The 18,975-nt window shown below is 40.8% G+C and overlaps 2 protein-coding genes across 2 annotated transcripts in view; one reads left to right on the top strand and one right to left on the bottom strand.

Moving 5' to 3' along the window:
* The window catches only part of clcn2a (chloride channel, voltage-sensitive 2a), a 58,520-nt gene extending 57,331 nt beyond the window's left edge, over positions 1 to 1,189 (bottom strand). The window contains exon 1 of the mRNA XM_055228565.1: positions 1,125 to 1,189. Coding sequence (XP_055084540.1) covers positions 1,125 to 1,175 — 51 coding nt within the window. The 5' untranslated portion in view covers positions 1,176 to 1,189. The remainder of the gene's footprint in view (positions 1 to 1,124) is intronic.
* Positions 1,190 to 8,708: 7,519 nt separating this feature from the next.
* thpo (thrombopoietin) lies at positions 8,709 to 11,530 on the top strand. Its single transcript, XM_033982790.2, has 5 exons — positions 8,709 to 8,906; positions 8,981 to 9,105; positions 10,315 to 10,401; positions 10,498 to 10,662; positions 11,276 to 11,530. Exons 1-5 carry the CDS (start codon positions 8,894 to 8,896, stop codon positions 11,528 to 11,530), a joined length of 645 nt encoding a protein of 214 aa, XP_033838681.1. The 5' UTR covers positions 8,709 to 8,893.
* The last annotated feature ends 7,445 nt before the right edge of the window (positions 11,531 to 18,975 follow it).

Below are 18,975 nucleotides of genomic sequence, written 5' to 3'. Positions count from 1 at the left end.
CATGCTGAAGGTCGTGGTTAGATGAGGACAACACGACAATAAAGATCCTGTGGTGGCCAAACCGGACACCCTCCAACTTCTACCATAAAAACAAGAACAGAACCTAATAATAATAATGATGTTTTGGGCTGAAATAGCTATTTACAACTGGCTCTACAGTCGCTTTACAAGTCTGTGCATTAGTAGGAGTATTGTAGCCACAGCTGCCCTGGGGTAGACTGATGGAAATGAGGCTGATAACCTGCCCCTGCCCTTCCAACGACCACTGAACACCCACTTGCACACTGCTGTTATTATAGGTAAGGTAATAGAGCCAGTGCTGCCCCACGGTGTCACCCAGTATTCCAGTGCAGTCTCCCATTCCCATGAAATACCAGGAATAAAACTACTGACCCGGCCCAACCTCACTTAACGAGACGAGACTGGCATTGACAAGGAGGTTGGCCATGAAGTTATGTGGCTAAAAAACACAAATATGTCTATACGTTTATGTATTCAGACAGGACTTTTTGAACAACAGAAATCTAACTATGCATAATCCATTATTTAATAAAACTCAAGCAATTACTATTTCAAAAACTTAATTTACAAAACATTACTGACTGTATTTTTCCAGCCTTTTTACGACTTTATCCTGGCCTTGTAGATTAATGTCACAGACCCTTTTGCTCACATTTTGATGCGCTCATACTCAGGGGACAATGCATATATAAAACACATAAAGACCGGTGCATGGAGCAGTTAATAATCCAAATGAGCCTCGTGTCGGGCCCTTATAGGAGTCAGAAATGAGAAGGAGATAAAAGATGAGGGGAAGTCCAAAGGATGAAACAGCGTTGGCGGGACGTGAGTGAAATGTAATCTGAACAGGGCTGTAATGACATTTTGCAGGCACATTAACAGCTCATTAGAGTACACATGTAGTGATAGCTTTGGGCTTGCATATACAGTCCTTTAGAGCACAAGCAACGCGTCTGAGAGACAAAACCCACTGCAATTTTAGACAGGAGTGATGCAACACCTGTAGATCAACTGAAACAAACGTATGGATACTGTCAAGGAGATTTGCTGCATTGAGCGTAACATTAGAATTCATATGCAAATTCCAGACTTCTTGAACTCACCAAAGTTTGCTGATACTGAAGCTGTTTGCTCTCTTCACTTTTGCCCTTCATTGCAACTATATATCCTCAAAGCTGACCGGACCACGTGAAGACTGCAGGGTGACGTAGCATTTCGGACATGTTTTTTTGTTTTTTTTGTCTTTTTTCTTCCCTTCAACACTAGCCGCGGTGCATGATGCGGAGCCCTGTAAAGACTGTGCTCCTCTGCGTTTGTCTCGGTGGAGCAGAGGAGAGAAGCAGCTGGCTGGTTGGTGCGGTGCTGCTGATGCGGTGCCGTTATGCCGGTTAGGTCTGACTGCAAAGAAGTACTCCCTCCACCCCCCTCCCACTCAGTGCTCAGTTAGACTCTCAGGGCAACTCGATGATGTTGTAGATTTGAATTGTGTGCTTTTTTGTGGGCTCGTGGTTGTATAGGTTCAGACATGAGGGGATTTTTTTTGCGTTCGGTGGTAAAATGATAGCTCTTTGCTGTCCTGTGCTCCTGATTTGAGTCATCTCTGGACTGAAGAGTGATGACTAATTCGGGAGGGAGAGGTTTTGAGCAGAGCATGTGCTGCTTGTGATTTTAAGTTAGTTTATACTGATCCCACAATAACTGAGCCAGAAACATTTCAGCATTTCGACATTGTCTTTCTATTTTACAGTTGATGGTAATAGTCTTAAACGTGAAGGGTTTGTCAGCTGCTCGTCTGGCTCAGTGATACTTTAGCTACTCCACTGATCTGAAGGTTGGTGGTTTGAATCCTGCTCTCGACATAAACATCTTTGGCAGAGCGGTCCGATGCAGTGTGTCTGTGTGCACTGGTCTTTGAATGTGTGTGTGGTTTCTTGATTTAAAGCGCTTTGAGTGACTTTAAAGTGCTTTGATGTTATGGTACTGCATAGCCAGGAATGTTTCACAGTATGGCTTTAAACTTATTTATCTGCAAGGAGACAAGCAAATGACCCCAACAGGTAAAGTCACATGTAAGATCTTAGGCAAGACCACCCCGCTAACAGCAGGAAGTCATGTTTTTGTCCATAGTTGTTCTTTTAGTTGTTTTACAGGGCACTCGTAAACATCCAACAGCAAAAAACATTGCAGGGCAGATAAGTTTAATGCAATATTGTGGAGCATTTAAGGTAATATTATAGAGATAAGCAGGTGACGGACACCCCACCAAACATGCGTTACATAGTGCACCTTTAATCTTTGCAACTTCCTTTTTAAGGATGGTAAAGTGGTTTGTCTTATGCCCGGATGCTCCAGCTCCAGGGACAGAGGTCAGCTACAAGAGCAACCTCTGCCACCCAAACATAACTTAACCGAACTATAAGAAATCGAAAACCTGAGTTTTCTCTTTAAGCATAAGACTGATCTCAGCTATTTGCAAAGAGAAGATGTTTTCACTTCTCTGTGCTACGCCACATTTTCAGCTATATTTTAATATAATGCATTGGGTTTGGTTAATTAGGAAACAGCTGTGTAGCCCCTAAGCTAAAGCCATAAACTGTGTAAAGAAGTGGAGTAAGTGAGTGTGATGTCACCCACAGCGTTCAGCTCCAGTCAAATGAAGCTCGTCGAGGCTAGAGCAGTTATAGCGGCGAATTTGGAGCCGAGTTCCACATTGGGAATTCTGATGAGTATCATAGCAACCAAAGAGCCAATCAGCAACGCTATCAGGTAATCCTATTGCTAAAGCTAGCAGAAGCAACCTTGGGCAAGAAGGCATCTTGAGTTACTGACAAAACAAACCAACAAACGATTAAACACACCAGGATCATGTAGAGCGGGTTAATACGAACATTTTAAGACCAAACTGAGCCTGACAGCAGCAGTTACAGTGAGAGGGGTGATGTTTTTTCAATAGAAAGTGAATTGAAGTCGATGGAGCCAGAAGTGCGCCCATGATCACTTACAATTTGGAAAGCGGCGGGTAACAGGTTAGCTATGTCCATTTATATATACAGTCTATGGCTAAAGCAGACCCAGAACTGAATAGTATTAGACCTCTTGGGGAGGTAGTACCTCACTTTGACCACAGTGGAAACACTTTAGTTATATTTCAGTTCTGCCGTACAAGTTTGTGCAAGGAGCAGGGTCTGACCTATCAAAGAGGGAGTGGACATGAGAAGAGAGACAACGCTATAGATTAAAATGTTGTTTATCACATATATGAAAGATTTTTAATAACAAACAGGCAAAAACTGGCACAAAATCTGACCTTTTTTAATGGTGTTGGTGCCCTATCAGCCGCACACAGTAGTTTGAGTTTACATTGTGCTCTATGGGGAAAATAGGCTGCAGAGGATTGTTTCGCTGCAGCACCAATGGACTGACCACTAGTCTAACTCACGACAGGGTTAAGTTAGTAATACAGTATTCAGATTTTGTAACAGATCCATGTTTCTGATGTGTGAACTGCACTTTAAGACCAAAAATCTTATAACACATCTACATTAGCCAAACCCAATGCATTATATGAAAAGTCATTAAAATGCAGCATCGAGGCTCAGAGAAGTGAAATAAATTCAGAAAAAGCAGATGATAAATCAGAAGTAGTTTTGTATCGACTTTAGCTTTAGCCACTTCTCACACCACGACAAAGTTGCAATTATTAAATGTCTTTTTGTGAATTTCTGAGATTTGCTTTATGATTTAAAAGTATAATTCGGGTACAATTTAGATTTAATTTAGTACAAAACCATTTGTTATGTTGTGGTGACGTCAGTCGCTCTCGTAGCAAACCCCTGCGCCTAGACTCAGAGCCATGGCATAGCATGAGAATGCAGGCCACCATTAACCCAAAACGTGCCCAAGGACTCCCTCTTGACCCAGTGTACGCACCAGAGCCAATCGAAATATGGATTTTCAGACCGGAGCAATCCGCTCTATAGCAAACCCACGAAAACAAGGTTATAGAGGAATCCACTCTGACCTGACGCTGCTTGGTTTGATTAGGCTTTTGGAGAGCTCTGTCTGTTCATTTTCTTCGTTTCGAGTGGGTTATTGTTGCAATACTAATATATTTACAACAATATACTGGGGAAAAATATCAAACCTCTATGAAACAATACATTAGAACGCAACGGGAAGGTCATTCCTGTAGACTAAGACTAGACGCCGTTAAACAGGTATGAGCTAAGGCAAGGTACACTTTATTATCCGCGTATACTTGCCCTCAGCATTTGACCCATCCTTCATGACCGCTGAGACAACCTGTCAGCAGCAGGGGGACCCAGGCTTAATGAGGAGTGTGGAATATCTTAGCTGGAGGACATTACTGTGCATGTTTTGCGGTGATGGGGACCCAGTTTCACCCAGACACGGGGAAAAACATGCAAAAAAGCTGTAGTTACTCAGCCACCATATTATAGAGGTATGTGCATCACCAGCAGGTAAAACACATGATGCTGATATAAGATTCATGCATTAATGTCTGTCTGTTTTCCCCTTTGGTCAAGAATGTAATATCCCAGATACATTAGACTGAGGACACACTCTTTCGCATTCACTGGGGGCATTTAGAGTTTATTTCTGATGCTGAGGGGAAACTGACAGAACACTACGGGACACTAAAGTCCTCTCTGGCTTTGGCTCTGACTCTCTCTCCATATGCTGTGGGACAAACATTTGAACTTCTCTGCCAACGTGTCCCCTGCATGAACTCTAAGTCAACACTGGGCTTTATATATTACTATTTTCTGGTGAGTGACATTCTTGAGACTATAACCAACTTGCTAAGGCTATAATGAAAGACACAGACCACAACAATGCAACCGACATTATTAAAATATATAAACCAAATGTATGACTTTATATAAGGCTAACACAGTCCCAAACATGCACCAAACTCTGGACATTGTGTTATATCATGTTCTGAAACATGCCTCCAGCTCCACCCTGTATAAACATGACAGAAATAATCACGGCGTTGGCTTTAGTGGAGTACATTCTGTGGGCATCTCCTGAATAATAGATCATTAGGCTGTTTATGTGATAAACAGCACTTCACTGTGGTGCTGCAGGTACATTTATTTTGAAAAGTTAAAAAAAAAGACACACTGATGATGAATAGCAAAATCTGACATGTAGAATTATCCGTTTGAAGGTTCTTTTATTTTCTACAAACAAACAAAAGAAAGAAAAAACTATTACACATTCGTGATCATGTTTTTTTCAGATATTTATGCGAAAAAATAGCAAGAAATTCACACATTTTGGACATATATAGCACGTACATTCACAAAATTAAAAGAGACAAGAAGAAATTATAGATCTTACTAATAATTGGAGTAAAATTTGGAATTTCTCATGGTTTTCTAAGTTAAATCTTTAATAAATCAGGCTTAGAATTCAGCAAATATCAGCAAAACTTCTACACAATCCACCAAAAAGTACAAAACTAAAAACTTTAAGAGGTGACCTTTAAAGAAAACAAATGCATTTTTCTCTTCAGATGCAAGTTGTTTAAAAAAAAAATACAAAAATCCAGATTGGACAATGTCGTTTCCAGGTGGAAGCTTAAATGTTGGAAGAGCAAACTGACAACAAAACAAAAAATCATCTAAAGTTTGAGTTGTTCTGAAGGTTAAAAAAAAAGATTTGTGACTTTCTCGCCCTAAAGATGACACATGTATGAAAATCCTGAGCTCATGTCTGCAGGCTTTTCCGACAAGCTCCTCACTGCTTCTGAAATCTCCTGCACCGTGCCAAGTGAGACTCACACCTGAGCGATAACACACTTCCAGCTATTGAGAAGAGCATTTTTCAGGAGCCAGACAGTGCTAGTGTTTGCCAATATGGCCTCAACACAAGTACAAAAACACAAACACGGAATATAAACTAAACGCCGGGAAACTGATTCACAATTTCAAACCGTGGCGTGACATATGAAATAATAATCTGCGCAGGTTAAAAGGCGAAAGGCATGGACCCACCGCCGCCGTTTCCCGAACAAGATGGCAGCTGCTTGTGTGTTGGCAAGACAACAAACCGACCGGACCACATGAATCGAGCTAAACCGGGTACGTTACTCTTCAGTTATGACCATATGACGCCCGAAAGATCCGCAGTGTGAGGCGATAAACGGTCGTAAACGAAATTTCACCTGTGTAGGCCAATTTGGAAGTTGTAGAAAAATAACAGAGGGTCAAGACGCAAAGGAACCCATGAGGAAATAAAGATGAACTAGAGCACATGTGTCAAACTCAAAGCCCAGGGGCGAAATCTGGCCCGCCATGTCATTTTATGTGGCCGCGACAAGGTAAATTAAAATGTATGACTGTCTTAAAATATCAGTTTATCAGTAGGTAGGCAGATACACAGTCATATTTTTCTACATCTATGCAAATTGGTCCTCCGTGAAATTGAGTTTGACACCCCTGAACTAGAGGATTGAAGGTGGAAAGTATTTTGCAGTAAAGAATTTAAACCTCTTCAGTCTCAGCGGACAGAAAAAATGGCTTAGGTGCAAAGAGCAGACAGCAGCCCCTGTGAAAAGGATCATCACGCTTTGGACAACAGAGGGCAGAAGTGGCACAGGAGGGTCTGACAATATGTGGGGGGAAATTAGATAAAAGATTGGAGGCGTTTGCAGCGCTACCATGAAAAGAAATCAGAGCAGAGAAGCCTGGTTATGTGGTCACCAGGGTCAGCTCAAACTGGATGGATGAAGGGTGGATCGAACCTGAAAAGAGCCAAAAGATTCTCAGCAGTTTGTTTTTATGTCAGTGCCTCCGAGCCCCTAAGTAAAACATGCATGACTCTTGGAATTAAAAGGTGTTTCATGGGTTTAGTTACAGCAGCATTGAAGAACAACAAATATCTGGAGTTCCATGACCATCCTATTTTAGTGAACAGTTTGACACATCTCTCCCTAAGTGAAAAAAGTAATGGAGTGTGGATGTGTGAGTCATGGCCAGAGCAGTAGGCAGCTTAACACTTGTTTCATCTCTCCAAGATACGCACTGTACAAGACCTTTAGTCCTGCGCATTGTGGATGTGCCTTTGCTCTTCACTGCTCCCCTTCAACCTCAGAAACAACTACTACCAGCAACGCGACATTTGCAATTACACAACAACTCAATCAGTCCTTCATTACGCTTTGCCCTTGAGCGGGACGTGCGCAAAGTTGGATAAACATGCGCAGATTTGACACAGGAGACAGTGATGCGTGGTGTCAGGACGCAGCATACTCACGGTTCCCTTCAGGGCTGTATTTTCTCCTCTTGTTCTCTCCTCCTCGGGTTGGGATCAGAACCGTCAGCTGTGTCCCTCCATTGCGCCTAGAATGGAGTCAGAAAAGCCACAGGTTGTAACGCGCGCTTGATGGGCGCTGCAATCGGCCAGTCACTAATCCCGGGGACTCGCGCTTCACTTCAGCAGGTGATATTCTCAGTGGCTCCCAGACAATCCATACAGCAGTGCTCCAAAGTTGTCAAAAAGGGGCGCGTAATTACCAGCTCTGCGCTCCCACGTAACGAAACACTGAATGAGACTGTGCGGCAAAACCACTTCAGTCAAGATGCTACAGGCTGCACGGCGGCTTCACTTGAGGTGGGTGGGAGTCAGCGGGGTACCGGGTGTCGTGTCCGTGATGCAATGCGGCCAGCACCGGTGCCATGGCCCGCAGTTGTCGGTGGAGCGCGGTGTGCGTCGGGCATCTTGTGCGCAGAGGAGGCGCGCGTTCGTCTCAATTAACGCCACTTGAAATTGTCTGCGGAGAAAAGAGATGGAAAGAAAGATAAAACATGTGTGTGATGTGTCGCTGTCTCCAGTCCTCCTCGTGCGCGCGCTCCTGCAGGTTTAATATCAGGAGCCATGCGTCTTGATAACGGCACAAACAGCTGGTGATGAGCGGGAGGCTGATGGGACCCCGCGCGTCCAGCAGGATGGGTGACGGAGTAAACACGTGTCCTAAATAAGGATCAGTGCCAATTCTCTTGTTTTTCTTTGCGTTTCTCTGACAGATATTATACATCTTAAACCGTCATTTAACATTTGAATGAATCGCTCAGCGCGTTTTCCAGATGCGCCCCCCGTGAAGGATGAAGGGCTGCTACGTGTCCGGGCACATGTGCAGCCTCAGATGTCCCGTTACACAAAGGCCACGGGTCAGATAAGTCACAGGTAATGCCACTATTATCACACAGTAAGAAAACATACACAAAGTTTGGCCATACATGTGCAAAGTAGGTTTACTGGTATCTATAGGCGTCACTGACTTAATGCAGTTTCTCTTATAACACGTTTTTGGGACATAACAGTGCAGAAAAACAGACACTGTGTGATATCAGAGTATGTCAGAATGTCTTTGGTATCCTACACAGACTCATTTGCCTAAACTACTCCTCTTTGCTGCATATGGACTCTCTGTTTCTTTACCTCACACCACTGAACCCAAACTACTCCAGTTATTAGTCAGCATAAACCCTGACGAAAAAGTAAATATCCTACAGAGGCACTGACTGGATTTGATGTCATCTGTCTAAATCTGAAGGTTACACAATAATAAATCATTAACCTTTCATCCCAACATTACACAAAACCACTGGAGTGAAAAAGCCTAAATGTAAGCAAATGCCATTTACAGCCCCACAGTTGGTCATGCTCCACTGCAGAGGGAAGTTGGAAGCGGTCCTGCTTTTGGGCTAGATAACACTCGCACTTCCCACTACTGAATGAGAAGGTGGGAAGACAAAAAGGACACACGCACAGCCACAGTGGATCTGGGCATCTGGTGCTTCATGGAACAAATGTGGACTTTTCAGGAGCGCCCAAGCAGGGTATGGCTGTAGGCAGTAAGTACTCCCATGTGAAACTGCACCATTCTTCTTTGTTTTAAGGGTCACTCATTCAAGCTTTGTGAACTCAGGTTTACTACTGCTGTGTGTGGTAATCTCGTGGCCACGGGATGCTCAGAGCTTGTACATAGACTTTGTCTGTAATAAGACGGTGAGGGAGGCGCTCAATATCGTCTCCCAGATGGAGAGTGACTTGGTGAGACTTCATTTCATTCCTTCATTTCATTCAGTCGTCTTTCAGCTCAGGAGCCTTTAGTGGACTGTGTGAAATGTGTTTTAATTATTACTGTTAAATCATAATGGTGAAAATATTTGTTGAGAAGCAGTGGTGGAAGAAGTACTCAATAATGTTACATAAGAAAAAGTACAGATACCTACTCAAGTAAAAGTAATATCACATGAAAAAAGTTAAAAGTATTAAATACCAGTTTAAAAACGCACTTAAAGAGTAAAAAGTAACCTATTTTGCAATTATTTTGAGTAATTATAAAGCTTAATGTGGTAATAATAATAATAATACATTTTATTTATAACGCACTTTACATTTGAACAACAAATCTCAAAGTGCTACAGTGCAAAAAAGACATTATGTGGTGATTTTAATAAAGATTTGCGTTGAATTTTGTTCAAGAGAAACAATTGAATTGATATCTTTTCAAACTGTGAATGTGCTAAATATAAACCCTCAGACTTTTCAGCAGGTCTCAGACAATAATGGAAAATACTTTACTTTTCAGTCCTGTTCAAAAATGTACAAAGTACAGTTACCTGCTCTCAAATGTAGTGAAGTAAAAGTATCCACTTGAAAATCTACAGCTACCCAATATTTGCTCTTAAGTATAGTACTTTACTACTTTTATTTACGGAGTAACTTTACACCATTGTTAAGAATCAACTTGTGTGTCTGAACCGTGTAGAGCACATACCACATGAGAGCGATAAAAGTCATGTCTTGTTGAGTCTTGTCCATCTTTAGTTACAGTTGTTGTTTAACTCACATATGAAACACACAAACCCTGCATTTTCAGGAAGAGCTCTTCTCTCAAACAGAAAACACTCCACCTTGTGATGTCATGTGGTGATACAGGAAGTGCTCCACTGTGTTTTTAAACTCCACACACCTTCACTAGAATCATTTGGATAATTTCAGACCTGGAAATGCCAAACTGTACTGAACAAAGACAAAAGTAGCTGTTAACTTGAAAACTACAGCTTCATGACATCAAAAGGTGGAACAGAGCATTTTGAGCTTTAGAGATGTACAGACTAATAATAAACAGTTAACAGCTTAAACTCCTTTAAGGTGAAGCAGCCTCCTCATTTACGTACATGATGAGCACTTCTATGTTGTGATGTTTTGTATTTAACATAACTGAAATGTAAATGTGTAACTTTCCACTTGTAGCTCGACTGTGACGACGTCGCGACTCTCCCCAGAGCAGTTCAGCTTCCCTGCACAGCACTCCACGTAGCATCCTGGGGAAATAAATCAGTATGTCTTAACATGCACCAGACTCAAAACAACATTTAAACACTATTTCTAAAGCCGTGTTTCTTTTTGCATGTATCGATGTGAATTCTCCCCCAGCTCCAGGAGAAGAGAGGGGACCTAGTGGCTTCACTCAGGCTCCTAATTGAAGGTGTGAAGTCTGCGAGCGCTCTCAACCAGACAGCATGTGCTACTTCTGTGCTGCGAAAACTCCAACACAACGTCAACAACTACCTGCTCATCCTCGCACACCTGGATCTGAGTGTAAGCCGTTTCTATGGTAACCGTGTGCGTACAGGTGCCAGACATCTTTGTGGGTCAAAACATGTAAATGGTTACTACATAAAGGTGCACAGCTGGCTACGATGATGATTATAGAGAGAAAGTAAAGCCGTAAAAAGAGCTATAGGCAGGTAAAACAAAGGAATACACAGGATGCTTAAGACAATTTTAAAGCAGTAACGACACATGAAGGTGAAAAAATGAAGGTAATCTGAATAAATGAGCCATATCAATCAATAGTCTACCAAAAAAAAGGTGATTTATCTTTTATGCCTCAGTATTTCCAGTCACTGTTTTATTCAAAGTATCCTGGCTTCCCATAAATGTTCTCCAGTAAGCTTATGTGACCCCAACGCTTCCTTCCTCAGGACAAGAAGACGATAGCGCGTAGTTTCCCTGTTAGACACTTGCTCTCACACAAAACATAAAACGGATTAATTCTTTTATTCCCTTATAATTCCCTGAGGTTGTGAGATTAGAGAAGAAGGAATTTTACTTGCTTTAAATACATGCACCACTAAACTTTATATTATATTCATATCCTTGTCATTGTATTGTGACCTTCTGGTGATGTGGTTCTTTCATGCACCACTAGGGGGCGGTGGAGAGTCCAGTCCTGTCGTGTGTTCCTAGAAGTACTCGCAGCTTGGGGACAGTACTACTGGCGTACAACAGACTGCTCTCTGGGAAACTGGAGCACTTCATGGATAACCTGTCAGACAGCAGTGATGACGCAGCGGCACAAGAGCGTGAAAGACAAGAGCAGACGATTTACACGAGTACTCACGATGCACTGGACACAAGCCAATACTGTAAAAAGTACAAAGAGGAAAAGATGGAGGACGTTTAAGTGATGATGTGGAGGGTGGGTGCAAAGCTGCTGCCTTTTCCCAACTGCATTTCTTATTTCTAACACGTGTATTTGACGTGAAGTTAACTTTTTATTTTCTTTCTATTTTTATATTACATTATAAGTAAATATTTTTGCGTGATGGCTTGTGTTTTTGATGCACACATTCAGGCTGCTCAGGCTTGTTCTTCTGCTCCACTAGTAAAAGTGGAACATAGACAAAAAACAACAGCTATTGTTTCTTCACCAAGCGCACGGCAGATTATTTATTTATCTTTATTTATACAGGGGGACCCAATGACATCACTTGGGCTTTCTTTTTCATGGGCGTCCTGTTTAAAATACAATACAAACTGAAAAAAAACAACAATCAAAAACAAATACGTCCATATAAAACATCAAAAACAAGTGCAGGTGTGCGTATAAAAGTTTATTATCACATTATTAAATTGCGATTGTGTCACCAACGTGTCCAGTTTTGCTTTTTCTTGTAGTGTATTCCATTTTTGTGAAGCAAAACAGCTAAAAGCCTCTTTCCCGTCTCAGTTCTGGTGGTGGCGGCTCGTCCTTAGCCTTACCCAGTCACGTGATCTGGTGTTAAATGTTCTGGTATCAATGATTAACAGACAGGTGAGGGATTCTGGCAGTTTTTGAAGTCGTCCCTTATAGATTAACTTCATACAGTGCTGTTCTCTTCTAACACATTTTCATAGAGAAAACAGTGATGAGCTTCAAATCCATCACCTGTAATAAAACAAAGGGCAGAGTGAAAGAGTGGATCCAGTGGTTTCAAAGCAGAGGCTGAAGCTGCGTGTACCACATCCCCATAATCGACCAATTTGGGGCAAACTAGGCCAAAACAAAACACCTCAACATCTCACCTGCAAACGATAGCGTGGAGAAAGGTCAAAGGTTCACGGTGTGGAGCCAGAGGACAGTGGAGGCCTCCTGGAAAGAGAAACGTGAACCAGAGCGTGAGCCAAAGCGCAAAAAGATGACAGAATGAACCTCTCTTCTCCATTATCATGTCAGCACAGTCCCAGAAGGAAGAAGTCATGATCCTGAAGCCTCCACCTCACAAATATGAAGCTAAAGACTCCCTGAAGCTGCAAACTCTTTCAGGAGAGCTGGTGTTTACTTCACTGTCTATGTTCAGTGTCATAGTTTTCCATCGAATAGTTAAGTCAAGTCGAAGTGAAAAACAAACACACGTGAATAATTACCATCATCTTTTTTTTTACAGCTAGTAAACAACAGTAAAGTAATGTGTCTACTCCATTCAGTGTAGTGAAACATGCAGTGAGTGTTATGTTGGAGAAACTGAACAGACACTTCATAAGAGAATGAACCAACACCGTCGTGAGAGCAGCTCAGGACCACAGTCTGCTGTTCATCTCCATCTCAAAGACACTAACCACTACTTTGAAGAGAGTGAGGTTCAGATCTGAGCCAGAGAAAAGAAAAGGTTTGAGAGGAGAGTTAAAGAAGCAGTTTTCCTTCCTTGAACCGGAATGGGGCCTTAGACATCATCTATCTCCTATTTATAACTCCATCCTCAGACCCAAATCAAGACCAGTACGCTGATAGGTGTGAGGACTCCCATTAGGGGCTTGAATGATTATGCCAAGTAGGATTTAGGCACAGTTCACACTTAATGTAGCTCATTAGACCGAGGCTACAAACAGAAACTGTAAACAAAAGGTGTTTTTAGTTTCAGTGTAGCTAGCGCCTCCCTTCCTGGCTGATGTCTTGAGATGTTGCTTCAGTATTTACACATAATGTTCTTTCGTCATGATGCCATCGATCTTGTGAAGTGCACGACTCCCTCCTGCAGCAAAACAGCCCCACAACATGATGCTGCCTCCCCCGTGTTTCGCAGTTGGGATGGTGTTCTCAGAATTGCAAGTTTTCCTCTTTTTCCTCCAAACGTAACAATGCAAACAGTTCAATTTTAGCTTTGTCAGACCATAGGACACGTCTCTAAAAATTAACGTATTTGTTCCTGTGTGGATTTGCAAACTGTAATCTGGCTTTTTTATGTTTCTTTTGGAGTAATTGCTTCTTCCTGGTAGCGCATGTCAGTAAAGTACCAGCCCGCTCCTCTCTGGGACACAGAACCCGTCTCCTTCCTGAGCGATCTGATATCTGGACATTCTCGTACAGTTTATATTTGCAGATAATAATTTGAACAGATGAACGTGGCACCTTCAGGCATCTGGAAATTGCACCCATCTGTGAGCCAGACGTGTGCAAGTCTCTCCTCTTCCTGATATCTCGGCTGATTTCTTATGACTTTCCCATGATGTTTTTCACTCTGATTTCATGTCAGACAGTGAGAAAAAAGAGCAAATGTCTTTTTATATAGTAAATTTCTGGTTTCAACTGTAGAAAAGATTCACAAATCATACACAAAGTAATTCAAAGTGCTTCCGAGAATGAGAAATACATTAAAATAACAATACAGACAAATCAAAACATAAATAATCATCATAAAATTAACATTAAAAGCGAAGAGTGCAGAATAAAAACTTTTCCTGGAGCCTGGATTTAAACATTGTCAAAGTAGAGGCCTGTTTAAGAGCTCAATATAAAGACATTTAATGAAGAAATCTTACAATGGAGTTGGGAAAAAATACTCGTGTCTTTATTAAAAACAAAAAAAAACCTTCTACGGATGTCCACAAAAATAGGTCTAACATTAATCTCTATTTTAAATGATCATATCTGGAATACATTTAGAATAATTTGTTGTGTTTTATGCACACAAAAAAAATCCCAGTTACTCCATCCCCAGAGGAACACTGTCATCCGTCCTGATAACATTTACCACGTACAGTTTACTCAGTGCGCTGGCAGCCTGCTCCTGTGACCGGTTAAACACACTCTTACTCCATAATTCTCCAAATCGTGTGAATGTAGTTAACGTGAGTTTATCTAAGGGTGACGCAGCCCCTAAACACTCATTTTGCTTGTTTTACTTACTCTTATCTTAATGAAACACACGGTGATTTGTGAAAGTACTAAGCTTATCTTTGGTTTGGTGTGAGAAGGCAGCAATTCAGATTCTGTGGAAACATTTATTTTAGTTTCACAATACGACCTCCGCACGTTATATGTTTATTGTATCTGCCTTCATACACAGGCGCCTCCTGCAAAGCTTTTAGGTAAGTTAAATATGTAAAAATTGGGGTTCAATCTGCTGCTATTTCACCTTTTTGAAGCGTCCATGGTCCTGTCTAAACTCTCCAAGGACAAACTTTTTGGTAAACTCCCCTCTGAACCGAAACCCCCTCTGCAAAGATTCTGTTCTAGTGATTTAACCAGCTCTTTCTTGCCCTCTGGCTGTTATTATCTAATCAAAGTATGTAATAAGTACTCTGTGATATCCCAAACAAATACCAAAAGTACCTTCCAGTTTGTCTGTGTTAAGTCATTTGGAAAGCATGACTCCACAGATGCTTTGTTACGTCAACTTTATTAGAAAATGGGGAAATATATTTGCCTATATTCATTAATTCAAGGTTAGTTTAAAGAAATGATTCAAGATTAAGGAAAAATATTTGAATAGGTGGAGTTTTTGCTTTTTAAAAAGGACATAACCCATGGGCCTCAGAGTTGACGTCTTGATTACTTGTTCATTTAACATTAAAAGTTGAATTTTATGCACCATTTATTGACAGTATTTCATTCAGGGACATATACAGTTCTCTATATATGTATGTACTGGTATGTGTCAGTGTTTTGGAGTGGAGTTTTATTACTTTACTCTTAAACCTTGTGTTGAATAATGTGTCTTAAACATCGAGGTGAACTTGTTTCTCAGTAAAAATATGACGCATACTTATTTTAAAATGTCACACTAGAACCTGCTACTTCAGTTTCATGATACAGCTCTTCATTTTCAGGTTGACAAGAGGCTTTGTAATCCATCTTTTCAGTGACTACGAGCATCTTTTTAGTGATGTATTCTGCCTTCATATAAACAGTGAACAGTATATCCATTTATGACCTTGTACGGACAGTTTGTAAAATGAGTTAACTCCTTATAAGACCTGCCTTTTATGGATAGTACCTTTCTTTGGGTATAAGTACTGGATGGCTCCTTTGTAATCTCACTCACACACTTACACACACACATATGCATGAGCCTGCTGTTTGTACTTACACTCCTCTGATATCAGATAAACTTCTTTCAACTCTCTACCTGGTCTTAAATCTCTTACATGGGCAAACCTGAAAAGTCACATGCAAACAAGGCGGCCTCAAAAGTGGCTCAGTTACACCCGTTCTGTCAAGAGGAATAGGACAAAATTCTGTTATTGTGCGAAACTTGTGGAAGAATAATCAAAATGTTTAACCCATGTCACACAGTTTAAAGGCAGTGCTACAAAATCATAATGAAAATGTACGTTAACTTTGAAGAACTTTGAAGAAAGGGATAAAAAAAAATTGTTGAAAAAATCCTTCTCTCATTATTATTAATGACATTTTATTATATTATTAATGACATTTTATTATATTAATATTATTATGACATTGCCAGATAAAAATAATTGTGGTAGTTCTAATCAACCGAAAATCAGAAAAGGTCTAGTGTAATTTCATGTCAGACAATGAGGGGAGGAAAAAAAAAAAAATTCTTTTTATATTGTGTAAACTTATTTTTCATAGAGTTGCTCATATATAACTTATAACTAACTAACTAACTTATTTATTTATTTATTTATTTATTTATTTATTTATTTATTTATTTACTTACTTACTTACTTACTTACTTACTTACTTACTTACTTACTTACTTACTTACTTACTTACTTACTTACTTACTTACTTACTTACTTACTTACTTACTTACTGTGCTCACTGTACACTTTTGTTTTTCCACTAGATGGTGCTGTTTGCTGCTAAATTAAATACCATTACCAGAGTTGTGACCATTTTCTTCCTATTGCTGCTGTGAATCTGGCCTGTTTGGCTCTTGAATTGACCTCAGCACCAAATTTTAGGTAGTAAATAAATAAATAAATGAATGAAAACACATAAAAATTACATCTAAAAGAGAGAAAGACACAGACAGTTTGTAACAATACATCCTTATGTTATTTCCAGGCCTTCCTTTCGCTGTTTTACTGGGCACACTTGCACTTTGGGTATCATAGGTTGCTTGGTTATGATGTTTCTCATTAATGCCATTCATGCTATCTGCAGCATAGTGTTTATTTTGGCGCTTTTTACTTTTTAGTGAGTGGGGGTACGTCAGTCAAACACTCATCTTTCATCAGGTACAGTCTTCTTACATTTGAATGCGCTGAGTATGTTTCTCCAGGTCCAAAAATACAGACTAGATGTCCGTAAAGACCATGTTAGGTTTTGGGGGCCCCTGATTTTATTAATAGTCACCAACACCAGCTGAAGTGTTGAACTCCTGACCTTTGTGAATGACCTGAAGAAGAGTGACCTTTATGTTTTGGGACATGTCTCAATGGGTCTCGTTGGTCAGACGTTTACACAAATTGGTTTTAGTTTGAGACGATTCATTTCACGTTGTTTTAATCATCTGGTTTCAATGTTGCAGCACTTTTTACATCTTGAATAGCTGGAAAAACACCTTGCTAAAGTGCATTACAATTTCAATCACAGGAAATATGCTTTGCCACAAGTACAAATTCGAGTCTCAACTAGTGATGTGACGTTTGTGAATGAGTCAGCTCTTTTGAAAAGGTTCCTTAATGTCAACGGATGGGACCGGATCTCGATTTTTAAAAGAGCTGAATCTTTTACTTTCCAATTTTTATGTATTTTTAGCCCGACAATCAACACAGAAGCAGAGCAGGAAACACGAGTGAGAGCCATGTGCAGAAAAACATAATTGGCATCATAATACATTGTTTTTTTATTTAGATTTTAATTATTTCAAAGGGTAAACCCACTTCCACTCTCAGTTTGAACAATTATAAACTAATCTTTGCCCTGGTCATGTCTCTCTGTGATTAGTTTGTTGTTAAAATGAGTTCTCACGTTGGTTTTAGTCATAATAAAAATTGAAAAATGAGAAAAAGAGCCAGTCTTTTGAACAGCTCTTTGAATAGAACTGACTCAAAAGACTTGGATCTCACAAAGGAAACCTGAAATATCACTAATCTGAACCCATGCGACTGACCTGAGCTTATATTTTGTCGCAACCAAAAAAAAAAAAAAAAGGTTGTTCCGGCTTTAGCTTTGATTACGGCACACATTCGATTTCGCTTCTGCAACGTCACAAGATTTATTTCCATCCAGTGTTGCGTTAATTCTTCACCAAGATGTTACATTGATGATGGTCGAGTCTGATGCTGCACAAAGCTTCTCCAGCACATACCAAAGATTCTCAATGGGGTTAAGGTCTGGACTCTGTGGTGGACAATCCATGTGTGAAAATGACGTCTCATGCTCCTGATCCACTCTGTCACAATTTCAGCTCGATGAATCCTGGCATTGTCATTTTGGAATATGCCCCGTGCTATCAGGGAAGAAAAAATCCACTGATGGAATAACCTGGTCATTCAGTATATTCAGGTGTCAGCTGACCTCATTCTGCTGAACCTAGACCGGACCAACTGCAGCAACAACAACATATTTGCTTAGTTAAATCCAGTTGGCGACTTTTTTTTGGCCAGGCAGTGTATCTTTCTCTACAGATGTGTTGCCATGAAGACATTTATAAACCTGACACTCGCAAACTCTGTAAACATGGCGTCCAAAACCTTCTTTCCATCACTCGCTTTGGTAAAAATCGATAACTCCCAAAACATTCTTCTTGGTTACGTTTTCTCTTCGGTGGAATGAGACCCTACACTCTCATCATGGGTTTCCACGGCGACTGCACAGCTGTTGATCAAATTCATGATCAGGAATCTGTGTCTCCAATCAGCGACGTGAGCGAAGACCTCACCTCTGCTGCTCAGGAAGTTAATGAAGTGGAATATGTGTCATTTCCGATGCTTTAAAAACGGAGAAAAAATGTCGTTTTGGCTCTGGACTTCAATGGATTTTCTCGAGAGAATGAAGAATTGAAACCCAGACTAACGAAGATTGGGGCTGTTTATTGATGTGTGGCCTCTAAACCTCTTGAGAACAGGACAGGGCTGAGAATGCGGATGCCTGTTCACTTTTCCTTTTGCATTTGGACGGTCTGCTTCAGGAAACAAGGGCATGAAGCCAGGCACGACTCCTCCTGTTTCTTTTTGTGGAGACCAGCTGTACAGACGAGACTCAACTCCAGACCATCCTGAAAGAGCTGAGGATTTCCGCTGAGGTCTAAAATGGTCAAGTGGGACGAGGAGGTGGCAGTGCACTTGGAGGAGTCATGGAAGTCTCTGTGATACGGGGATAAAAAGATGAACTAAAAGCGAGAGGAGGAACCCGCTGAGAAGAGAAGGGCTCAGCAGTTTGCCTCTTACTTCGTG

This window comes from Periophthalmus magnuspinnatus, chromosome 17, assembly GCF_009829125.3.
Source record: "Periophthalmus magnuspinnatus isolate fPerMag1 chromosome 17, fPerMag1.2.pri, whole genome shotgun sequence".
Taxonomy (NCBI): Eukaryota; Metazoa; Chordata; class Actinopteri; order Gobiiformes; family Gobiidae; genus Periophthalmus; species Periophthalmus magnuspinnatus.
Note: the sequence above shows the minus strand (reverse complement) of the source record. Positions and strands in the feature narration are given on the sequence as shown.

Coding starts and splice junctions, on each gene's coding strand:
- thpo (XM_033982790.2), top strand. Junction 9,106..10,314: donor CCCAGATGGAGAGTGACTTG/GTGAGACTTCAT, acceptor TTCCACTTGTAG/CTCGACTGTGACGACGTCGC. Junction 10,402..10,497: donor CATCCTGGGGAAATAAATCA/GTATGTCTTAAC, acceptor ATTCTCCCCCAG/CTCCAGGAGAAGAGAGGGGA.